The sequence below is a fragment of the Colletotrichum costaricense genome, assembly GCF_030867565.1.
Source record: "Colletotrichum costaricense strain IMI 309622 chromosome Unknown Scaffold_11.1, whole genome shotgun sequence".
Classification (NCBI taxonomy): domain Eukaryota; kingdom Fungi; phylum Ascomycota; class Sordariomycetes; order Glomerellales; family Glomerellaceae; genus Colletotrichum; species Colletotrichum costaricense.
Window position 1 is genome coordinate 1,876,437 of NW_026848240.1, and position 24,429 is coordinate 1,900,865.

Consider the following 24,429-nt stretch of genomic DNA (forward strand, 5'->3'; position numbering starts at 1 on the left):
ATAGCAACGTGCTGCATAAACAGCTAAAGATTACGACCACAACCAATTTATCCCACCATCGACTGCTTTCCTGCCACACGTCACATGCAATTACGATATTCACAGTAAACCGGGCATCAATCACAGACGGCCGCAACTTCTCAGCAAAACCGAACAGCGAAATCGCCACCCCGAAACAAAACCACTCATCATGTCTTCCGCATTTCGAGAATCGTCGCTGTCCGCCAGCATCAACCGCCAGTCGCTCATGGCGACCCCGTCCGTCGCCGAGACGCTGCCAAACGCCAACTTTGGCTTCGAAGAACTTCGCGATCGTATGACCAGGTTCACCTCGAAGTTTGACGCCTTTATCGAACAGGGTCGCAAGCGCGTATTGGAGGAGCGAAACGAATTCCGCATGAACGTGGCAGAACTACAAGGTGCGTCGGCGGCAAGGGAAGGGGAGCACTCTGAATTGGACTCGAGACATGATAAGGCGGCGAATCGGGGAAGAAGAATAAATGCTAACATATCCTGTGACCCGCAGAGGACCAGCGCATGAAGAAGAAGGACATTGAAATCCTCCAACTCAAGACGAGCACCCACCAACAAACCGTAGCTAAAGAAAAGGCCGAGACGCGCGAGATGCAGGCAGCGATCGCGCAGCTCTCGGAAGAGCGCGACAAGCACCTGGCGACGCGGGACGCGCTCAAGAAGCAAATCGAGGAGACGCAAAAAGAGATTGACGCCCGGCTGGCGGCGCAGCGGGCGCACGCGAAGCAGCTCGAGGCGCAGTCGCGCTTCAACGTGCCCGAGCTCGAGTTCTGGCAGCAGAACCTGGGTTTGCGGATCGAGGGCGCGGGCAAGGACGACCGGCTCAAGTTTGTGTACACGTACGTCGACGACCAGGACTGGGAGCGGGAGGCGTGGTTCGAGCTCAACACGGCGAGCCGGGACTACGACGTAAGGCACTGCCGGCCCAAGCTGGAGCGGGAGAGGGTGGAGCGGGTGCTGGACCAGCTTAACGAGACGAGGGAGCTGGCGGTGCTGCTCAAGGGGATGCGCGAGTTGTTCGTGGAGGCGATGAAGGCTTGATGGAGAAGAGGGGGGGGGAGGTTCCGGGTCTCTGTTTACTGACGAGGCTGATGATCACGATGACAGTTTTCTTTTCGTTCTTCTTTCTTTTCTTTCGATGGATACCCACTTTGGCGCAGGTTTACGTGTTACACCTATCTACAGGCCTATTGCAAGTATGGAGCAGTCCCGAAGCAGCATTGCATGTGATATGTTTCGCGAGTCTGGAACGCACTTGTCGTTCTCGATCATTGGGGTCTCTTTGTCGATGACTATCCAACATGTGAAATCGGGAAAACAGCGCTCGAGGAGAGTGATTCTTGTGGTGGCGCATGCATGGTAGTAGAGCTTCAGCCTCTGGGAGTCCAGAATCCCGAGTCCAGACCGTCGAAGCAATGCGAACTTGAGGGCCTTCACAAGTTGCATATATTGGACGGGTCTGTGCATAAGAGTCCCCTCATGTGCAGCACTCGATGCATAAAATAGAGGGTATTCTCTCTAGGTCAAGATATACCACCCGGACAACTTCAGAATCTGTACCATGCATGTATGACTTGTGCAATCTCAACACAAGTATCCGTAAATTTGTGCACTATGAAATTTAGAACACAGGTAATGGAGAATTCCACCGCTTCACGATAGCAGCAGTGGCAGGTTAGCCTCTCCGCCAGCAAACTGTAAACTTTATTCCAACTAATGCATCCGTTTTGAGTTTCTACTTCTCCTCCTCTTGGTCTCATGTTTCCTTCAGCTACACGTGTACGGAGCACGGTATCACGAGCACAAACTGCAGACCTGCAACCTCTGTTGCGGTTCGGGTTCCCAAATAGAACAAAACGAACAAAACCAAAACTTTAGGAATCCTTCAACACAAAGCTGCATCCCGCCGGAAACTGAGAACACACACCCACACCAAGTCCAGACTCCCAGAGCACACACACCCTTGTCTGCAGCAGAAATGCCCGAGGCTTAGCTCCATTCTTCACAGTCGACTGAGCCACTCATGACTCGGGATCTCGACCCTCCGAAGCCGTCCAGCAAGATCTGAATGATTCATTATCTCTCCCTCCCATTCGCCTGTTCCCCGTCCCCCTTTCCAAGCCTTTCCAAGGCACAACCTATCCGTACGGTTACCCGATCCCCCCGACCGCGAAAAGAATCATACCATTCCCCCCCCTTCTCGCGTACCACCAAAAAATTCTCCTGCTGCCCAGAGCTCCGCTGTCGCTGCATTGCTGGTCCCTCCTCAGGAAGCCTGTCACCCGTCATTCTGCCGCTCAACCCCTTGTACTAACAGAAAGAGGACGAGAACTGGACTGGTCCGGCAATCGGCAAATGCTCCAAGAGTCTAACGGGCTTCCCAAAGAAAGAAAAAGAGGCCCCGAAAGCAAGGAGGGGCCCGGCCGCAGAAGAAACCAGCAAGGGGCCCGACCATCACCTTGCCAATCCCGGATTCCCAGACAGCTACTCCGCCCATATTCCACTCCGTGCTGATCCACACACTTGACGGTAGTACGGTACGGGTAGGCCTATGCCTCTTGCCCGCTGGCGCTCGATCACGGGCAGCACCGGCTCTCTGACCGAGCCGAGTCTGGCCTGAGGTGGACCTCCGGTGACCCGGCACCGATACCAGCCCCCCACCCCCCTTCTCTCTTCCCTTCTCCCCTGCCATACCATCCTGCCTCCGCTTCCGCGTCCGCCCCCCACGCTGGCCTTACAAATTCCCATGGCCTCCGATGCCGTCAACCACCCAAGTCCCGCAGGCTCCGTGGCTTCATCGGTGACCCCCGGCCTGAATTACAACAATAATAAGCGTAGTGCTCCGGACCACCCAAGCCCGGCGGGCCCCGGGAATGCCGAAGTTGTCACTCCCGCCGGCGCCGGCACGTCGCCCGCTTCTCAACCACCCGGCGATTCAAACAAGAAACGCCGTGTCGGTCCTGGCTCCAGGGGCGTCGCCAACCTGACGCCGGAGCAACTGGCCAAGAAGCGCGCCAACGGTGAGCACAAACTTCTCTCGCTCACCCACCCACTCATCTCATGCCTCACTGCACACATGACTTTCTCGTACTCCGTGATCTTCACCTTCCGTCCCATTTCCAGCATTCCTTCGAAACTAGTGCTCGCTGTCGTCCTCACCACCCCCTGTTCACTCACTGCACACCACCCTCGCACACATACATCCTTCTCCACAACATTGACTGGCTCCTCCTCCCCCCTTTCCCACCTCGATGACGACACACCCGCTAACCGAAGTTCCCATCGGCCCCGATCAGACAGGGAAGCCCAGCGAGCCATCCGCGAGCGCACAAAGAACCAGATCGAGAACCTGGAGCGCCGTATCCAGGAGCTGACCTCCCAGCAGCCCTACCAGGAGCTGCAGGCCGTCCAGAGGGCCAAGGAGGCCGTCGAGGCCGAGAACGCGGACCTGAAGCGCCGTCTGGCCACCTTCATCGCCTCTATCCAGCCTCTCATCTCTGCTTCTCCACCGAGCCAACGTAAGTTCGTTATGCTCGGGGCAGACGTATCTTTGACTAACACCATATCAACCTCAGCGCCACCGCCGCCGGCAGACCCGCACCCTGCCGTCTTCCCATCTCCAAGCGGCAGCTACTCTCACGTCCACCAGCACAACGGGCCCATCTCAGCACACAATGCCTCAACGCCCAACAGTGCGGCCTCCCCGGCCTCCATCGACCCGACCGCCGGCTGGCAAACGACGCCCAACGGCAGCGGTGGTGGAGGAGGAGGAGGTCCTGTCTCGGACCTCTCCCCCCCGAACCACATGTACGCCGCGAGCAAGATGCTCGACCAGCAGCGGCAAGGGCTCCGCCACGGCCTCGACCTCGGCCCGGAGCGTCTCGGTCTAGACTTCCTCCTCCTCGACCAGAGCGCCCGCGTCGGCAAGATCCAGAGCGGCGTCAACGGCGCCCAGGACACGCCGAGCTACAACCACGTGCCCATGAAGCACGACTGGACCGGCGTCGGCCCCGTCACACACAGCCGGAGCCCTTCCCTCAGCGGGCCGACCGTCCACACCCCGCGATCACAGGTCGACTATCCTCAGCAGCAGTCGCAAGGACAGCAACAACAACAACAACAACACCAACCGTCATCCTCTGCTCCCCCAGAATCCCGAGCCCTAGGCCACCACACGGCCGAAGTAAAAAACTGCGGCCCAACCTGTCCCCTCGACAGCCTCCTCCTCGACTTCCTCCACGAGCGCCGCCAACGCGCCGCAGACGGCCTCTCCACCCACGAAATCATCGGCCCGCGCTACCCCTCCGTCCTCTCCCTCCTCAACCCAGCCAACAGCAAATACTCCCACCCGCTCTCCAAAGTCTTCACCGACATCCTCGCCACCTTCCCCGACCTCTCGGCCCTCCCGCAGCGCGTCGCCGTCCTCTACATCATGTTCCTCATCATGCGCTGGCAGATATCCCCCACCCAAGAAAACTACGACCGCCTGCCCGAGTGGGCGCGCCCTCGCCCCGCGCAGCTGTTCACCGAGCACCCGGCCTGGATCGACCACGTCCCCTTCCCCGCGATGCGCGACAAGCTGTGCCGCGACTATAACCCGCGCGAGTACCTCTTTGACAACTTCTTTGTGCCCTTCACCACGACGCTGAGTCTGAATTGGCCGTACGAGGAGACGGATACGCTGCTGCAGGTGCCGGAATCGGACGAGGTGCTGATTAACCCCGTATTTGAGCGGCACCTGCGGAGGCTGGAGAATTGGACGTTGGGCCAGGCTTTCAACCAGACGTTTCCTAAGCTGAGGGAGACGTATAATTTGAAGGAGTGAGCTGGTTACGGTTTACGGGACTCGAAAACTACATTGTGGTTTATTCTGGTGTAAGTCTATGAGATGATGAGAGATTACTTCTCGGTCTGAAGGATTATCTTGCTCAAATCTCTTTGCACTTTTCACTCGGTATATAGGGGTCTTTCAAGGCTTTTTAAGGGAAAGGAGGGAAAATGGTTTCTTTTCCGTGGCGTTCACGTAAGATATATATCACCAATACGGCGTAGCTTTTTGGCACCAAGTAAGGGCAGTCATCATGAGTCAAGCCATATTGCTTGGCTCACCTTTTCTATCTCACCAAGGAATTAGGGTTAGGAAGGGGGGGCTTTTCGAGGTACAGACTGCGGCGTATGGGAGGTGGATTGGAAAAATTAACACGGCATTCTTATCTTCCACATGTACACAGTTGCTCAATCTATGGGAGACGTTCATCAATCGTAGCTCTTGTTACCTTTCTTCGTGTTGATGTTGTGTTCGTACCCCAGGACCTTTCGAGTATGACTCCCGTAGTGGCTGACATTCATGATATGACAGAAGGCTTCTGGTATGGATCCTAGTCGAATTCAGGGGGGGTGGCGGTGTTGTTTTCGTGGGCTGTCGCTCGGCGAGGTTTCACTTCTTCTCTTCTCATGCCTCAATAGACGCCGTCCTTCACTGAACAGTCGAGGCCGAGGGGTATAGGGGGTCGGTCTCGCTTGCGGCTATTTCTTTCCCACCGGTCCTTCGTCTTCTACATTGCTGTTTCTTTATGCCGCAATATCGCGGGGCCTGGTCTTGTTGTTCTTTTCAGAGGCAGTTATACTGATATCACATACAATACGTCTTGAGACACACAGACCAGGAGCGAACTTGGACTCATTACAGGCCGGTAAATTAAACATCCAGAACTCAGGTACTAATCGTCATACTAATCGTCCATCTGTTCTTGAGAAGAAGCAGGCAATTCAACAATGAGGACCCTATGCAACTGAAGCCGAAATGCAACAAAACACCACCAACTTTCCACCAATGCCATCGACAAGCACACATATCAGAGCACATACATCGAAAAAACACATCTTCACAGTAGTAAAGCTTATCTTCCTCCTAAGATATCCATAGCTTTGTGTATGATTAGTGAATCATACCTAGGAGATCATCTTATGGAAGCGGATCCCTGCTCTCATAGAGGTCAACTGGTGCGGAATCACACACGGTCCATACTAAGAACCCCCTTTATTCACAATCCGTATAGAGGCTGCAGACCTCTACGAGGAACCCCTTTCTCTGCTCCTCAAGCACTTCCTCCTTGATTCTTTCCCTGAGTAATTCCATGACTGTCAAAAACTCTTTGTGGACTGAGAGACCCCTTCAACCATCTTCTCTTCCTACGCAACAAAAACACCAACAAAGAAGGGTCATCACCCTCTCCTAGGTAAGTCTCCCACCAGCTCAAAATCCCCATCCCCTGACCTCTTCCCTCTCGGCAGACAAGAGACCAACAAACGAAGTATAGAGACTATTCTTAACCATCTCAAAAAAACTCCAGAGCAAAACCAACCATGGCAGAAGAACCCACAATCGTCTTAGAGACACACATCTACTCGAACCCGGCAACCCTCTCCTTCTCGCCAGGCTGGACCAGAAGCTTCCACCTCCGCCTCTCCCCCTCAACAGCCACGAAATCCCAACTCCTCTCCCTCGTCCGCGCCTCCATCGCCCGCCTAGGCCGCGCAGACCCCATCGTCGAGGCGCAAATCACGCTCTACTGGACCTCCCGCACCGGCCGCGTCGTGTCGCTCCCTGGCGACGGCGGCGGCAGCATGGCCACGGTCACGATGCCCGTGTGGCAGCAACGGCCTCCTCCCCACCTAATGACCTTCAACGTCGGATACCCCGCGCTCGTACAGCCTTCTCAGCTGCTGCCACTACCGCGGATGACCATGGACCCTCCGATGCCCTTGGCCATGACATGCTCCAACGGCGTAAACTACCTCCACTCCTACGGCAACCCTGCTATGCAGCAGCAGCCTGCGTACCCGGCCATCGTCCCCGCCGGACAGCAGACTTGGATCATGGGAGGCGGTCCGCCCCAGCTCAGCTTCGTCAACGTAAACGTGCCCACCTCTAACATCGGTGGTGGTGGTGGTGGTGGTGGTAAACCCGTGGTCTCAGACGTCATAAGAGAAGCCCGGCTAGACAGAATTGCCGAGGCCGTGCTAGGCGGGATGCTGGAGTGGGTTTGTGGACCTACGGGGCTCAAGTTGATTGTCGTTGTTGATGTCGATGGGAGGGACGTTGTGCCCGTTGTTGTCCCTGCTGCTCCTGTTGCGGCTGCGGCTGTCGCCGGGACTCCTCCCACGCCTGTGGCGGCTTCCCATTCTTCTTCCCCTGCAGCTACCACACCCGTCGCTCCGGCTTCGCCCACATCCGCGCCGGCCTCGCCTGGCCCTGCTACACCTCCTCCTCCTCCTCCGGCGACTTCCTAAGGGTGGGAAACGGGTATCTTGGCTTTTACACACTAGGAAGCGGTCAAGGGGGGAATAATGATAGGCAACAGCATGGAATAGAAAGGACTTGCTGCCAGGTATGAAGCAGAAGCTCGTCCATAACGACCCCGTATTGATCCCTGGAGGGAAGGAAGTGTGATTATCAAAGAAGGTTTATACCTCAAGTAGCAGAACTCCGAAAGCTACTCCAAAGGTAGAGAGAGACCAAGTGAAAAAGTATAACCCAATGGTTCAAAAGTCGGTCAGATTCAAATCGTAGCTTGGAAGGGGGGAACAAATAGAGGGTTTTGGGGAGGTACCCGGCGCCGACTCTTCGTCGACATTAACATCTCTCAGTCATGTCGATGTAGGAAGATCGGATTCCTGAGCTGGCGAGCAAGCTTCGTTACCAAGATAGACTGTATCCTACATTGCAGGTAATTGGGCTGTACCGTATGGACCAAGCTCGACATGTTTGTTCTATCGTCGACATGATCGCCTCTGACTTCACCTAAACCATCGGCAATAACGCCTCAAGAGACCATCAACATAATGTGTTCAACAGCTGTTCTGACGGCTGCTCTAAAAGAAGTACCGCGAAGGCCGTGTCCATGTTAGCCGGTAATCTGGGAGCTCGTTGTCCTATCCAACTCTCCACCTCACTTCAACACTCATCATCAACCCCCAAAGCCCCAACCGAAAACATCTTCAAATTCGGGCCCACGCCCGCAAACAAACTCGCGTGCCGGCGCCCAGGCATCCTCTGAAACTGGCAACTCTTCACCGGCGTCCTCGCCTTGACGGTATCCACAGCAGGACACCGCAACCTCCGCCCAGATAGCAGCGAATACATTCCCACCCGCCCATCATCGTGCGCGGCGGCAACAACGCCCGAGTCGACATCAACATCCCACCCGAAATGCATGTACGCCTCGTTCCGGAAACCCGGGAACTCCACAACCGGCCTCGTCCCGTTAGGTCTCGTCTTGCGGTACCGGAGATCGAACAGTGCCATCTTGGATCTCGGCCCCGCGGCGAGGAACTGGTGCGGGTTCACGGCGCGCAGGTGGGCCGTGGCGCCGACGGGGATGTTATCCCACTCGGACCATTTCACGCGCAGGTCAATCAGCCTGACGTCACGGTTGCGGCCGCCGGCGAGGAGGACGTTTGGGTTGGAGGGGAGGAAGGTCTGGTCGAAGAAATCGCCTTCCGCTGGGCCCGGGCGAGGGCGCGGCGGGCCGAGCCAGTGGATGCGCTCGTCCGAGGTGAGCTTGAGGAGGCCGTATGAGGTGCCGATGATGCAGTTTAGGGAGGAGGAAGAGGGCGGCGCGGGCGTTGTTTGGTTTACGACGCCTTCGCGACGGCCTGTGTTGAAGGAGATGTGGCGGAGGTTGTTCGCTACACGTGGTCTGCGTTAGAAAGAAAGGAGTCAAAGGGGAAGGGAGGCATTACCTCTGTCAAGTAACCAGAGAGGTCGGTCATCATTGGGAGCGGATTTAGGGGGGGAAAAGAGGTAGATGTCGCACGTGTTACTTGGCTCGCGGGATGTAACCATTATGCGATGCGAGTGTGGATGATAGTTGATGGATGAGATCTGGGGACAACCTATCATCTCGTGACGATGTGACAGTCGGCGTTCAGGACGGCTCGAGGCATCGGTGCTAAAGGATATCCTGCTTTCATCAGTTTCTGCTCTGAGCCGCACAGATGTGTAGGTAGCTCACCTGTCATTGTCATCCGTAGGGATATATGATCCTATCAAAGTCTCCTCGTCCAAAGCTATCAAAGTCAAAACACAAACTCGCAGTCGCAATCTCGGAAGGGCCTCAAACTCACTTGCATACGCAACACCAAGCCCTGTCTTTTCATCATCGCCGCCAACATAGAAACAGGGGATATTCGGGAAACTCTGCCTCGCAAAGCTGGGCACGAACGGCACCTCGCCCTTGTCGACGAGCCCCCGGGCCCATGCCGCCGCAGGAACATCCTCGACGCCGAACGCACCATCGACGCGCAGCCTCGCCCTCTCCTCACGACGCACGCCGAGCTCGACGTCCAAGACGCCGCCGATGAGCGGGGCCCGTAGCGCGGCGGATCGGACAATGTGCCGCTTCAGCCGCTCCCGGCGGGCGGCGACGGCCTCTGCCTCGCGGTGCTGAATCTTCCGGCGCTTGACATTGTCGGCGGACCAGGCGGCGGTCTGCGGTGCCGAGGCGCCCTTTTCGATTTTGAAATATTTGCCCTTTTCCTCATCTAGAATGGAATTTTTCCCAAATCAGCCGGCCGGTCAATGAAGGGTACGGTTCAAGTGAAAGACAGACTGAGTGGTCAAAGAAAGGTTGAAAGAACGAAGACAGATAGAGTTGTGTAAGACTTGAGGGGGGCGTGTAAGTAGTACCGTAGTAATACCCGGGGATTTGCATCCGCGGCTGAGGTGCCATAATTGTTTTCTGTCCGGGTTCGGTCCGCCGCGATGGCTACGCGGTCTCGGCTCCGAGGCAACAATAGAAAGCCTGTCTTGAGTAGGGGTCCAACAAGATGAGAGATCGAGCCTCGAGGTGGTTGGAAAGGCCAAGAAATCTCAGATATTTGGAAGATGGGTTGTCCCAAAGGGGAAAAGGATAGAGAAGAATTATCGGCATTAGCTCCGTCTCGGACTCAAGATCTAGACAAGGCTCAAGGCACAGTCGAACTGACTATCCAAGAACACTGTGGACGATGCTCCTGCTTGCGGGATGGTGTGCTTTGTTCGTGGCGGGAGTGGGTGTAAGTGGTCAATCTACACGTGTGTTGGGGGGCAGATGTGGATGGTCCGGGGAGGGGGGTGGTTCAGATATGCGGGATGGAATTGTGCATGAGAAACACCGGTACGATATCGTATCGTCGTGACGATGACAAAGAGGATTGGATATTGCGAGTTGGTGATGGGCTTGGTTGGTTGTGTGGGTTGGGTCAAGGGTTGACGATGGCGTCGGTGGCGCCGAGTATCATTGTGAAGCAGCTGCTTTCCCCGACAGAAAGCAGGCGGAATGGAGGGCGGAAGCAAGGAGAAAAAAAAAAAAGATGGAAAAGAGTGGGGGGTTGGGAGGTGTGCGTTTGTCGTCCGGAGCCGGCAGAAGGAACCCACTTTCGCGGTGAATACGCCGTTCCTTCCATCCTCTGAGAGTGGCAGCGTCAGGTCGTTTGGTGTGTCACACCGCATGATAGAGGCCACTAACCTCGCTGATTCTGCGGTGTAATCACTGAAGCCGCAGTGGACTCGAGGCAAGCTAAGGCGCTAGATTCGACACCCCACCCTCCCAAATGCCGCCGCCGCCGTGTGCGGGGAGGACCGATTCAATGCTTCAACCACCTCATCCACCACCACTACCTGCTGGTAAAAGGGCAGAAATTTACAGCGAGATTCGACGCTAAGGTAAGATAGCTTCACCATTACCTTAGGTTGAATATGTCCGCGGCTGATCTGGCCCATCAATCGCTAGAATCGTCGGCCGGCGTCAAGCTCCTCGGACACTCCAACACATGCAGCCTGGAAGTACGTGGTTGAGCTTGTAGCCCCCGGCGAAAATAACGGCTGAACCGATGACTTGGCAATTCTTGACACCATCCTCTAGTACGCTGAGTCCAAGATATTCTATCAAAGGTACCACCACCATAAAAATAAAAATAAAAATAAAAAGCTTGGCCATGATAGTATGCGTGTCGTACGCTGAACTAAGGTACCTGACCTGCCTCCCTCAGACGGCTCCTCCGATTGAGGGGGGGAGGAAGCTTCTCGCCTTCTAGTCCGATATACCGCGTCTTAGCTGGCTCGGGGCCGTGTTAGTTGCTGTGCTCAGCGATGGTAAAGGTTTACCAGCAGCGTTCCATTGACTGATGCTGTACGGTCCCATGTCTTGCCTCTACACAGACTCCAACAAGAGAGACGGGGCAGTCTTAAGCATACCACGATTGAATCGAGGGGGCAGTATCTCAATTTCACTAGACAATCTTTTCACGGTGTCTGTTGAGTCTCTCCTCATGTTCTGTAACCGTGACCTCTAAATGACATCGCCTTGTATCCAATTGAACCTGAACCTGAACCATCGTGAAGTCGCTAATCCCACTCAACAACGCAGACTGAGCGAATGCCCTTACCTCAGCAGCAAGCAATTGGCACAGCTACTTATAGACTAAACCAAGCATCCAAATCCAACGTCCACCACACGCTCGACAAAGCTTCGCTATGTACGGATATGTTCAACGATAAGTACGGATCTCCATGCGGTACTAACAGCACCTCTCCACTCAAAAGGCCCCATCAGCTCCAGCTCCAGCCAGCTGCAGCCCGCCCCTCCAAAACCTTGCCCCTCCAACCCCTCACCTCCCAAATCCAGACAGCTACTCCCTCCAAGCTCCCTCTCTCTCGACATCCTTCCAAGCATCATCACCACACAAACCTCGAAAGCTCCCCTCGAAGAGATTGCCCTCCATAGCCCTACCTCCGACATCACACACACCTACCCACCTCACCAAGAAGCCCAACATGGTCTACACCCTCACCGTCCACCTCCACGCAAACGACCACCCGGACTCGGTCGAACGCATAAAGGCAAAGCTCATCGAGGCCTCGCGCGTCTACTCAAAGGACCGCGAGACCGTCAGCTGGTTCGTCATGCAGGACGTCCACGACCCCAGGTCCTTTACCATTGTCGAGCGCTTCGAGACGGAATATGTAAGGATCCCCACGCATACACACACACATACACCAACTTGGAAAAGCCTCGCAACGCCAGCACTCCCTCCCTCCCTCCACTTTCAGTGTCCTATGCTTGACAGATTCGCTGATCCGTTATCCTCCCCCCGTGCAGAGCCAAAAGTACCACCTCGAGAACCCTTACTGGAAGACCTTTGATCCCTATGTTGTGCCATTGCTCGACCGCCCCATGGACCTGAGAAGACACGAGGAGCTGGATACTTCCAAGGACGTTGTCGTGCCCCAGTAAGGTAGACCACGTGACTAGATAATTCAAATTATTGCTCCAAAAAAACCACAACCTCTTGATAACAAGTGCCCTGTCACACATACACGTACATGTAGATGTATCATTGGAGGATTGGGGCAGCAGACCATGTTGAGGGTAGAGAACACGACGAGGACACTGACACGCCACCAATCTTATTTACTACCATTTACACATGCACAAACGATGGGTGGGAAATAGTGTTACTTGATTTAACGATTTGTATTAGGTCTATCAACGCACTAGGGTATACCCCTCCTCTCTCGCTCCAACTCGATCACAGTAATTACCGATGAAGTTCATCGTACAATTTTAAACATAGAGAAAGATGAATTTCGTGGGCACAAGTCCACGTCTCCTCCGGTCTCAATAGGGGCCAGATTCAACAGGCCCAGGGAGATCATCCCGCGGAGTCGACGGAGCATTGTAACGGCGCATGTAGCGTCGTAGTCAAGCCCGACTCTGCCAAGAGATTCCTCTTTACTGCGACTTCTCGTGCTGGGTGGAGACACGCTGCAGGGAGACGACTGATGAAACGGTTAGCCGCTGTTCTGTAACAAGACACATACTGTGGGGTAGATTGGGGGATATAAAACTTACCAAAGTCCTCGAGCGAGCGCTGCTTCTGGTTACCCTTGGGGGACTTGCCGTGCATCAGGTTGTCGAACCCGGTGCTGTCCTGGAGCATGTAGTATACACCAGCGCAGACGCAGAAGACACCGAATGAGAAAATCCAGATACGGACGACGGCAACAATGGAGGTCTGCTGACCACCCTCGAAGAAACCCCAGATACAGAAGCAGGTGGCAAGGATATCGACGACCAAGATGGCGCCAGACAGCTGCCACGAGGGGATAGAGGACCAGAAGGGACCGTTGGCACGGGTGATGAAGATGAGCCAGTTCTCGGTAAGGGAGACCTCAAGGAAGACAACCTCGTCGAGGTTACCGAAGTTCTGGATGATACCACCGTTGGGGTGGGCGTACATGGTGGTGACAGTGATCCAGGTACCGACGGCAAGGACGATACCGAGGAGGACGGACATACCCCAGAGCTTGGGCAGGTTCCACTTGACGGGGGACTTGGAGAAGGGGGCGTTGTCGTAGGCAATGGCCAGGGTGGCGATATCGGCGAAAATGGCAATGAAGACAACCAACTCAATGTTCAGGGAACGGTTGAGAATGGCAATCCACAGACCAAGGTAGATCTCCAAGTGGATGGACAGGGCGATACGGTAGACGACGTAGGCGTACATGCGGTGGAAAATCTGGCGGGAAGTCTTGAGGGCGTCGATGATGGCACCAAGACCGGGGGCAAGGAAGACAATGTCGGCAGCGGAGCGGGCGGCGTCGGAGGCACCCTCGACGGCGATACCAGTGTCGGCCTTCTTCAGCGAGGGGGCATCGTTGACACCGTCACCAGTCATGGCAACGAGGTAGCCACGCTGCTGAAGAATCTCGACGACGTTGTACTTGTGCTGGGGGAAGACCTCGGCGAAACCATCGGCAGCCTCAACGAAGTCGTAGACCTCGGAACCGGGCATGTCACCACCGCCACCGAGACCAAGACGCTCAGCGTTGTAGATGTTGGTGCCGAGACCGAGCTGGCGGGAAGTCTCACGAGCGATACCGACGGCATCACCAGTCAACATCTTGATGGACAGACCGAGAGACTTGGCTTCGTTAACAGTGCGGGCAGTGTCGTGGCGAGGGGGGTCAGAGCAGGGCATGATTCCGAGAATCTCCCAGGCACCGTGGTCACCACGCTTGCGAGCAACACCGAGAGAGCGGAAGCCACGGGTGGCGAACTCAGCAACCTTGTTCTTGTAGGCCTGGTCAATCTCCTCGGGGATCTCGTGGTCCTGCTCGACGGTCTTGAGGACGAAAAGGGGAGCACCCTTGACGCAGGTAATGCGCTCACCAGCGGGGGACTCGACGAGGGCAGTGACCTTCTTGGAGACGGGGTCGAAGGGGAAGAACTCAATGACCTTGTACTTGGACAGGACAGACTTGGCGCGGGGGTAGTAGCGGAGCGACTTCAAGAAAGCCTTGTCGATGGCGTCCATACCCTTCTTCTTGCGGGAAGCGGCCAAGCAAGCAGTAAGCATGAGGTCCTCGGGATCAACACCGGCGACGGTGTAGGGCTCGGCAAGAGAGAGCTTGTTCTTGGTGAGGGTACCGGTCTTGTCAGAGCAGAGAATCTCGACACCAGCCAGGGACTCAATGGCGGACAGCTTCTGGACAATGGCCTTCTTCTTGGCGAGGTAAGCAGCACCGACAGCCATGGTGGTGGTGACGACGGCGGGAAGACCGACGGGGACACCGATAATGGTAATGGCGAGGGTGAAGCGAAGGATGTCGACAATGCCGTTGGAGCGGTAGAAGGAAGAAACCCAGACGATAAGCAGAGTGAAGATGACAAGGACCAACAGAATGGTACCAATGCCGTTCAACACCTCAGTGAAGTGACCAGATCCAGCGGAGGCAGCGTTGACAAGGGCGGCAGCGCGACCGACGAAGGTGTTGTCACCAGTGGCGGTAACGATGACGAAGGCCTCACCACGCTTAACAGCGGAAGAAGCGTAGCAGTTGTCGTTGCGGTGCTTGTCGACGGCGAGGGACTCACCAGTGATGGCGGACTGATCAACCTGGAGGAAAGCATCCTCGGTGACAATGCGACCATCAGCGGGGATAATGGTACCCTCCTCAACCTGGAGGATATCACCGGGAACGACCTCGGGGGCCTCAACCTCCTTGAGGGTGCCGTCACGGAGAACGACAGCCTTGAGAGCGAGAGTCTTCTTGAGTTCGGCAACAATCTTTGGTGGGGACAATTAGCTATGTGATCTCTGGGCACCCTTGGCAACGCGTGCCAGTGGTGTGGGGCGGTGTTGACTTACAGATCCGGCCTGGAATTCCTGGACGAAACCGACGGCGGCGTTAAGCAGCAAAAGACCGCAAATGACACCGAAATCGACCCAATCCTCAAGACCAGCGGCCAGGACGGCGGCAGCCTCCATGACGAATTGAATGGGACCAACGAAGAACATGAAGAACTTCAGGATAAGGTTCTCCTTCTGCTCAGCCATCTCGTTGCGACCCCACTTGCGGCGGCGGTTGATGACCTCCTGCTCAGTCAGACCGAGACGAGTGTCAGTCTGGAGCTGCTCCTCAGGAACAACACGGCCCATGCCAGGGGATCCTTCATCTGTTGGGACGTTAGCAAGCTGTCAATTGAGATATTAGGGAGGTGAGAGAGCATCTATTCTACAGGAGCAATGGCAAGCGCCATCGTCTGCCTGTAATACAGGTGCTCATCTCGAGCCTGAGAAGACGCACCCTCTTCTTCCTCGTCGACGTGACCGTCCTGGGACTCAAGGTCCTCAATCAGGGCGTCAATGTCCTCATCGTCCTCCTCGTCCTCGACCTTGGGGTTGGCGGCCGGGGGCGCATCAACGGGGCGTTCCTTCTCATCGAACTTGTGGCTCTCAATGGGCGTGCTGAGAGCAGGGGCCGCGGCAGCGTGTGAGTCGGCCATTGCGGTTGTAGTGAGACAGACGAGCTCTGCTCAAGCTTATTATGCGCGAATAGGTTGGTTTTGTTGTCGCGGATAGGAATTGATAGGTAAGATAAGTCCGAGGGAAACGGCGAGATACTGCTTGTGCTTCTTCGTAGGGCGGGCCTAGGAATACTGAATTGGTTGAGATCGCAGGGTAGCGCGTAGGAAAAGGTGATGAGGGGGAGAGTGGAGAGATGGAGGAGAGAGGTTTGAGCACCACACGAATGTGAAGGGCAATCTATATAGGCAGCCTTCGTGGGTGATGGAGAAAAGAGAAGGGGAAGAGGCGTCCCGATGAAGGCGGGTGGAAGCTTCGCTACTTAAGAGAAACGAGCCGTGGGTAGGAGAGAGGCAGACACGAGCGGCAGGAGCAGAAGCAGACGCAGCAGCAGCAACATCCAAAGCAAAGCAAGAACCAGACCAGACCAGAAAGAGGCGACCACTGACGGGGACGTGGGTGTGGATGCAGGCTCAAGTGTGGGCGTGGATAAACGTGGGCATGGGCGTGGGCCGTGGATCATGGATGGGCGTGGGACGGGTGAGGGCGTGGAGCGAGTGAGCGAGCTATCCGGCCGACTGCACTTTCCTACCTTGCGACCCAGAAGTTGAGAGAGAGAGAGGGAAAAAGCCAATCCATCCCAATCGGGATCCCCACTACGTGCCCGCAAGCGACGGTATTAGTCCGCCCACGGCAACAGCGTGCGAGAAAGAGAGCCCAGAGAGAAGCGAGGAAAGAGCGGCGCGACATGGACGGCGACAGCGGTAGCGACGCGGCAAGGAAGGTAAGGTCGGGACAGACATACGTACCTACCTTAGAGGCAAGAGCATCCTGCCTTTCTTTCTCCCGTCTTCAGGGCCGGGCAGTCGTCACAGGCTCCAATGGTTACTCACCCAATTACTTACCTTGGCTGCTTGGGCCGGGTTCCTAAAGGTTACCTTACCTCATCTCTTACCTCACCTTACTCACCCCAAGAGAATATCTGCGGTTTCGCCCCAGCAGGTATCCGTACGGGGAGCTATTCGTAAGGTAACCTTTAGGTGAAGTGAGGTAAGGGAAAACAGGACCTCACTCACAACGGTGCAAGGAAGGTGAGGTATGGTCCAGGTTCAAGTCTGGCAAGGTACCTTTTCACGCTTGGCGAGGTCGCGGAGAAAGCAACAATAGCTGGAGAAGCTACCAGCATCGGGATCCATTGATCGGTTCATGGTACCTTGCGGCCCCAGTACTCTCCCATATTCGTGACTGCCCCCCCCCCCCCAGCACTGAGCAGCAAGCGGCAACAGCAACAACAACAACAGAGAAACAAGAACAACAGTAAGGTACCGGGTTCGTGAGAGGAAAGGCACTCCAGTCAACCTTACAATTACATGGGCCGCCCCTACGGATACAACACGGTAAGAACGAGGATATGCGCTGGAGTGGACAGGGCCAGAACCGGACGATGTCAGGATCCATTATTCAACCTGGCCCGAGAGGAGGACCCATTGAAAAATCATCCATCCTTACCCCGTATGGACGATGGGCGATACTTTGCGCTGGAGCTATCAGAATAAAGTATTGGAGTACATTGGGCTGGGGGGGCAAGATACAAGGAATGCCCACAGTACGAATTGAGTTTGACCTCGACGGTATCCGTACGATTGGAGAAAATGTGCACAGCATATTTGGGATACGGCGGCAATTGGGGCGAGCAATGGGGGAAAATGGCCGCAAGCAGACGAGAGAATTTCCCATGTGTGACGCGCAGGGCGATTGATGAGTGAGATTTATGAGCGCAAGAAAAAAAAGCAAGTTTGGCACCAACACGGACCATTAGCCAAGCCAGCGTAATCTTGTGCAACACCACTTATTACGGAGTACCTCACGCCAATCGACTTTGTCGAAGGCCTGAGCCTAAGCCTGAAGACTTCTCAGTTGAATGACATTGAACTTTGCTTCCTTTGCGCGTCGCACTGCACCGCAGTCTCTTCCCAATCTGCTGAGCCATTGAGGTGCGGTGCGGTTACGCGGATGGGATGGCACATGAGCAAAGCTCTCAAGAGACAGAAGCTGGGACGTGCAAACACACCACAGACAGTACTGGGATCCCTGCGTAGACACTCGCATCCTCCTTTGGATGAGCTCAGTGTTGTTGCTCTCCCACACACACACAAGCCAGTACAGATAACAGTGCGAAAACAAGATGCACAATGTAATCTCGCAAGTAAACAAAGTACAGTGCCCCACATGGACTCGCCGGGCTACGGTTCCCAGGACCAGGTATCGTGCAGGTTTCCCAGGTGCAGACATGGGGGGAAGGCAGGTACCTGGGTAGAAGAAGTGGGCTGCAGGTGCAGCGTGTGGCCCAGATGTGGGAGCGAAGTGGAGACCTCTCAAAGTGGGAAGGTGGCCCAATTTTCGTTTTTTTTTTCCTCTTCCTTCCTCTGCGTTGACTAAGGCGCACTGGGCGAATTGGCTTCCTGCACTACCACTTTTTTTTTTCCCTCGTTCCATCTCACTCATTGATCTGGCTCTTCCACGCCCCCCGCCAATCCGAGCTTCGTCACTGGCTCGCTGACCATCGGTGATACCTCGCTCATCAACCGTGGATAGCAGAGCACCATACCTGCGTAGCAAGCAGAAAAGGTGTGCATGCCTTAGAAGTTTAGCACCACCTTTCCGCGGGCTTGTGGGGTCGCCGACATGTCGGGCAGGGTCAGAACCGCACATCCACACATCAGGCCAGGACGTCAGGTACGTACAACCTTACACATCGCTACCTTGTCCATGTGGTACCTTGTTCTGGGCTGACTATCAAGATGCCGCGAAACCTAAGCGCATTTGTAGGTAATCCTCAGGTAAGTTCGTCTTCGTCGCCCCGTACCCGTTGACATCTGCTCATCCGTACCATTGCCTGCTTGCTGCTTCACTATTGGATTGCCCGATTGCTGAGTGCTTTTTTTTCTTTCCTTCCAAAGGGTGCTTCCGCTTCGTTTCCTTCCTGGGGTCTCCGAAGCCGCCCAGACATTGGCCAAATAGGAACAGAGGCTTGCGCGATTTTTCGAGCCGTTCCATGGCATCAAATGACGACACTGCTTCCCAGGGCCCAAACACGACAACGACAGGCGAGCCGCGACAGACAGACAGACAGGCCGGGCATGGACCGTGGACATCCATGGATTACAGTATGGCAGTCGTCGTCTTCGTCGTCGTCGTCGTCGGCTCTTGGTCTGTCTCGGGTTCGCCTGATGGAGCGTGCGCCGCGCTCCCCCTACCCTTTTCCACTCTTCATTGCCGCTGTACGACTTGCGTGAACCGCATGAGCTTGGACGCTGCCGTCGAATCTTCCTGATGGATGGGTGGATGAAAGGACGATAACGCTGGCGGTCAGCACATACGAGTACACTACAACAACAAGTCCGGATACAACCGGTGCATGTCTCTTTTTTTTTTTCAACGGCCATTAAGTGCCTCACCCGGGTCGAATGGAACAAGACGACGCCAATTGGCGCAATGGACTGCTTCCAAGTCCCACGAGAATGGTTACGCCCGGCGGTCGCGGATTGAAGTTTTTTTCTCCATGTAATTGCAGTGGCACTCTCACCACGCGCATCAGTCATCAAGCCACGGCGGATAACATGCCGCACTTCCAACGCGGCCTGCTAGCACTGATGAGTGAAGTGAAGGAGTGGACGAGTACGTACAAATTGTGCAAGATCAAACAATTAGAGTACGTATCTTCCCTGACTAGGTATTATCGACATGGGATATTGCACACCCCCACACAGTTCCCAACGCTCAGTAACAGCACGGCCCTTTTTCTCTATCGTCCAGCACTCCAAGGCAAGTGGATCACAACAAGCTTTTGGCCCTCCAAATTTCGCTGCCAGTCATGAGCTTCGACGTTGGGGGACCTACCCTGCTGTTCGCGATTGAGCTTTGACGGGCTTTCTGCTCTGGGGAGGGGGCTGGGGACAACCGTCACCAACCCTGCGAGGTTGTTGCCAATCGGCCAATCAAATTGTTATCAGGAAACGGCCCTTTCAAACTTTTCCCCCCCATGCTCGGCGTTGCCAGTTTCTCGTAAGCACCGTATGTGCACTGTCTCGGCGTCATACCTACTCTTTTCTTTCATCGTTCTTCTTCCAAATGGCAGTTGCGACTGAGCCGGGTTGGATTGGCAAGTGGTGACTGCCTCGTTCTTTCCAAGACAGGGCCATGGAGTCAGGGACGGTGATGCGAGGCAAGTACCTACCTTACTAAGGTGAGGGTATGTAAAAGTATGGTAAGGCAGGCGTGGCAGGCACGGGTAAGGCGGCTTCCCAGGGCAGGTTGCTTGTACCGCCGGATGCGATACGTACCGGCCCAACCTCACCCATCTCAATCTGTCATCGTTTTGATTTTCCTTTTCTCGCCCGATGGAATGCATCAATCATCAGGCATCTTGTTCTGCAACGAGACGAAAGCGCGTACCTGTGCAAGCAGCAGCAGTCAGCGGCACGCGCATTCCTCGCCATCCAACCAGAGAGGTTGCCTCTTCTGAATTCGGCACTTCGGCCAATGCCCTTGAACGCTAGATGTGACGGGCATCCCGTCCCTCCTCGGGACATTTTCAGTGCCAGCAGCACCATGAGAGACACCAGAGCAGTCCAGGTCTCGAAGATCCAGGAGTGATTCGATAAACTGATAATGACCCCCCCTAGTTGAGGTAGGAGTCCCGTGCATAGTAGTAGGTGCTTAGTTATTAGTGGATCCCCGGGCAAATTTTTAGCTAATTAGGGGCTAGAAATATTTCACTATACAATCGCTTTACCGCTAGTTTAAATATTACGAGTTTTATATAATAAGGGAATATACTACTTTACGCTTTACTAAATTGTTTTAGAAATGTTTCTTAATTATATCTCCTCTTAATTATACTAAAATTCGCTTATTATAACCGACTCTATAGAATTATTCCCGTAAGACTTATCTATTATATATAATAATAATATTATCTTAATACCCTTACTTTAATAAAGCGAATTAAATCCGTTATAAAATATCTAAGAAAATTTAGATTACGATAGCATATTTACTTTATATCCCAATCTCTATAAATATCGAGCTCCTATTTATAAAGAGTCGATTAAACGAGTAAGTATTATATATATTAAACCTCTATACTAAATATTAATATTATACCTAGGTTATAGATAATAATTCCAATAATTATATTATTATTTTTAATAACTTAAATATCCGTACTAAAACTTAAAATAACCGAGGCATTATTATAATATAACAGCTTTAATATGTAGCTAGCATACTTAAGTTTCCTCTAACTACTAATAATAAAGTTACGCTTATTATCTTAACTAAAGCCTTATCTATAAAAAAAATCGAGCGGCTATAGGATATAATATATTTAACTTTCTATTTCTTAATATTAGGAATTATTAAAGAATAATAGATTTAATATAATACCCGACGAGGTATTACTAGTTTTCTAATAACTAGTATTATTCTAGGAGATATACCTATAATACGATACTATTATACCTACTAAGGTAGCAAAGCCTATTTATATATACCCTATAACGACTTTTATTATATAATTATTTTAAAGGACCTCGTTAAGAAGTATAATATACTACGAAATAGAGTCAAAATATTTAATATTATAAAAAAGATTATTAAGTAAGTCCGGTTATCTAAAAGAATTTTTAAAAATATTTTAGAAACGTTTTAAGAACATTTTTAATCCTTCCTTTTTTAGATAAAATACTATTTATATTACATACGCTAGATTTAAAAAAGGTATTATATATTAAGAATAGAATACGATATACTTTTTTAAACTAAAGAAAATATAATATAGTATAAGTATAAGATTACTTAATAAGATAATATAAATGACTTATAAAAGATTTAATAGGAGCTTGTTAGTCTTTAATAATAGATCTTATTATACCGAAATTCGTATCCTTTATAAAGATTTATAAATTACTACTTTTATCTAATTTTATTAAATTAGAAATATTATATATAATATATTAAAGTAGCTATAAATAAAACGGATGCGCAATTTATAAAGGAAAGGGGTTAAGAATACTATATATTTATATCGAATCGTTAAAAACGTCCTATTTGTAATAAGCTTATTAGATATTTTATTAAAGGATAAGGCTAAGTTATTACTAACTAGATAAAACTTATTTTAGACTACTACCCAAACTTAAAGTAGTAAAGTGTTCTATTAAATATTAATACTTTATTTTAAAAGATATTAAGATAATACTATTTATTATCTTAACGTCTTATGGTAAACACAACTATCCTCTACTACTACTAAATAAAACTCTAAAAGCTATTATTTAAAGTATCTTTTAAGTTCTCTAGAGAATTAACAAACTAGGTACGAGTCTAAACGCATTTTTTTAATCTCCTTAACTCTAAGAATTCCTAGCTAAGAATAAGGGGCGAATAATTATAGATATTTATTAAAGCCTTATAAAAATAGACTTTTTATAATATATTATCCGTAAATAATAGATTTTTCTATTTTTTAAGAAAAGTTAGACCTTAGCTCTTATATTATAATAGCGAAGAGAAGTAAATAAGCGAATATATATAAGTTTCCTTATAAATATAAAAAAATAGCTATTCTAATATTATAATAGGTATATAGTATATCTAGCATACGTACTAATCTAATACTAACTATATAGTTATCTACTTTTTTTAAGAGCAAGCGGAATAATAGAAGTTCGATAATATAAAATCGTTTATAGTTAATATAAATTATAAATATATAAAGGGTACAGGTTAGCGAGAAATTATCTAGGGCTAGTATAGCTAGAATAGTAAAAAAGGTATATTATAACTTTAGAAATATTTCCAAAATATTTCTTAACCTTTATTTTAAAATTATTAATATATTACCTATAAAGCTCTGCTTCTTATACGGGTTTATATAAATACCGAAATTATAAATATATACTACTATATATTTCGAGCTATATTTAATATCTTAGAGCGAAAGTATTAAGTTTAGGTTTAATAAAAATACGTCTATAGAACCGGCCTTTTTAGAATTACTTTAAACTAAGTAAATATAGTAATTAAGGGCTTAGGTAAATACCTTGTTAAAAGGTTTAACCCTTAGTAAATATAGCTTGCGCAGGTCTAAAACTATATACGCCTATATTACGTATATTTTAAAAAAGGTATCAAAGAACTCCTAGGCAAAAATTATTCTCATAGTATAAACTCTATTTATAATATATTAATATCTCTCTTAAAATATTAGATAGCGCCTAACTATAACGAGCTATGCGATACAATTTATTATAAGTATTATATTTTACTATATATAGCTTATAGTAGAAATATTTTAAAAATATTTCGAAAAGGGAAAACGTTTCTAAAATGTTTCTAAAATATTTCTCGTTAATACCTCGCCTAATTAATAATAACTTATTATTTTATAAAAAACTTTCCGTAGTATACTAACTGGGCAAAGTATAAATAAGAACTATATATTATAACCGGGTTTTATAATAAGATAACTAAGGTTTCTCTAAAAGACTAGCTTCTAATACCTAATAGTATAAATATAATTAAGATCCTTTACTTAGTTTTATATATTTAGACTAGCCAGTATCTCCCTCTACTTATTATAATTAATAGGTACATATTAATAATTAGTTATTATAAGCATTAACTAACTTTAATAGTACTCGTAACTAAGATTAGAATCTAATATCGCGGGATTTCGTAACGCATTATAAATATATTATAACTTTATATCAAAATATTAGTATTATAAGCTATTTTTAGTATTTAATATAACGTTAGAGTATATTTAAAATGCGCTTTAATAGATACTTATTAACTATTAAATTAAAAAAAAAAGTAAGAGATCGGGCTAAGAGTCTATAAACTAATACTAAAGAATTATCTCGTACCTAACGAAGAACTCGTAAGGATTTAGTTACTAGTTAATAAAGTAGTTCTTAAGGTAAGAACTTTAGTAGCTTTAGTTTTAATAATTATAATAATCTTAATAATACTTAGTCTTAACGCGGAGTAAGTATTTTATTTTTTAGAGTACTTTTTTTATTAAATAGAAGTCGAAACCCCCTGAGTTCCTTAGTACCTCATAGCGGTTTATAAAAATAAACTACTTAATTATAAACGTAAATAAACGTAAATTATCTTACGTTTAAAGAATAATAATTAAGGATTAATAAGATCTAAAAGGATAAAGAACGAAAAAAATAGGAGTTTAAGCTTAAATAAGAACGTAAAAAGTACGAGTTTTTAATAAACTAGGCCCGTAAAGAGCGGGAGTTTATTATAAAATAAGATCGCTTAAATAGGGTAATAGAAGTAAAAATAGTGCTTAATTAACGAAAATGGGAATAGGAAATAAGCTAGTAAAAAAAAAGCTCTTAAAATATTTTTATATTTTTTTTTTAACTTTATTCTTATTACTTATTTAAGTAATTTAAAATATTTCTTTCGTAATATTAATATAAAGTAGAAATTAATATTTATAATATTTTATTAAATTATAAA

General features: G+C 50.2%; 6 protein-coding genes across 6 annotated transcripts; 4 read left to right on the forward strand and 2 right to left on the reverse strand.

Annotated features, from left to right (window-relative positions):
• Positions 1-190: 190 nt before the first annotated feature.
• CCOS01_10965 (chromosome segregation protein) lies at positions 191-1,074 on the forward strand (the record flags this gene model as incomplete). The annotated part of the gene is made up of 2 exons (XM_060459118.1): positions 191-419; positions 527-1,074. The coding sequence occupies 2 exons, from the start codon at positions 191-193 to the stop codon at positions 1,072-1,074; spliced, it is 777 nt and encodes a 258-aa protein (XP_060310920.1).
• A 1,705-nt stretch (positions 1,075-2,779) lies between these two features.
• Positions 2,780-4,858, forward strand: CCOS01_10966 (BZIP transcription factor; the record flags this gene model as incomplete). Its single annotated transcript, XM_060459119.1, has 2 exons — positions 2,780-3,551; positions 3,609-4,858. 2 exons carry the CDS (start codon positions 2,780-2,782, stop codon positions 4,856-4,858), a joined length of 2,022 nt encoding a protein of 673 aa, XP_060310921.1.
• Positions 4,859-6,399: 1,541 nt separating this feature from the next.
• CCOS01_10967 (uncharacterized protein) lies at positions 6,400-7,326 on the forward strand (the record flags this gene model as incomplete). Its single annotated transcript, XM_060459120.1, has 1 exon — positions 6,400-7,326. One exon carries the CDS (start codon positions 6,400-6,402, stop codon positions 7,324-7,326), a length of 927 nt encoding a protein of 308 aa, XP_060310922.1.
• A 664-nt stretch (positions 7,327-7,990) lies between these two features.
• On the reverse strand, positions 7,991-9,767 carry CCOS01_10968 (uncharacterized protein; the record flags this gene model as incomplete). The annotated part of the gene is made up of 5 exons (XM_060459121.1): positions 7,991-8,724; positions 8,779-8,999; positions 9,051-9,105; positions 9,163-9,579; positions 9,725-9,767. 5 exons carry the CDS (start codon positions 9,765-9,767, stop codon positions 7,991-7,993), a joined length of 1,470 nt encoding a protein of 489 aa, XP_060310923.1.
• Positions 9,768-11,851: 2,084 nt separating this feature from the next.
• CCOS01_10969 (uncharacterized protein) lies at positions 11,852-12,311 on the forward strand (the record flags this gene model as incomplete). Its single annotated transcript, XM_060459122.1, has 2 exons — positions 11,852-12,040; positions 12,177-12,311. The coding sequence occupies 2 exons, from the start codon at positions 11,852-11,854 to the stop codon at positions 12,309-12,311; spliced, it is 324 nt and encodes a 107-aa protein (XP_060310924.1).
• A 498-nt stretch (positions 12,312-12,809) lies between these two features.
• CCOS01_10970 (plasma-membrane proton-efflux P-type ATPase) lies at positions 12,810-15,866 on the reverse strand (the record flags this gene model as incomplete). Its single annotated transcript, XM_060459123.1, has 4 exons — positions 12,810-12,856; positions 12,930-15,147; positions 15,229-15,536; positions 15,668-15,866. The coding sequence occupies 4 exons, from the start codon at positions 15,864-15,866 to the stop codon at positions 12,810-12,812; spliced, it is 2,772 nt and encodes a 923-aa protein (XP_060310925.1).
• Between the last annotated feature and the right edge of the window lie 8,563 nt (positions 15,867-24,429).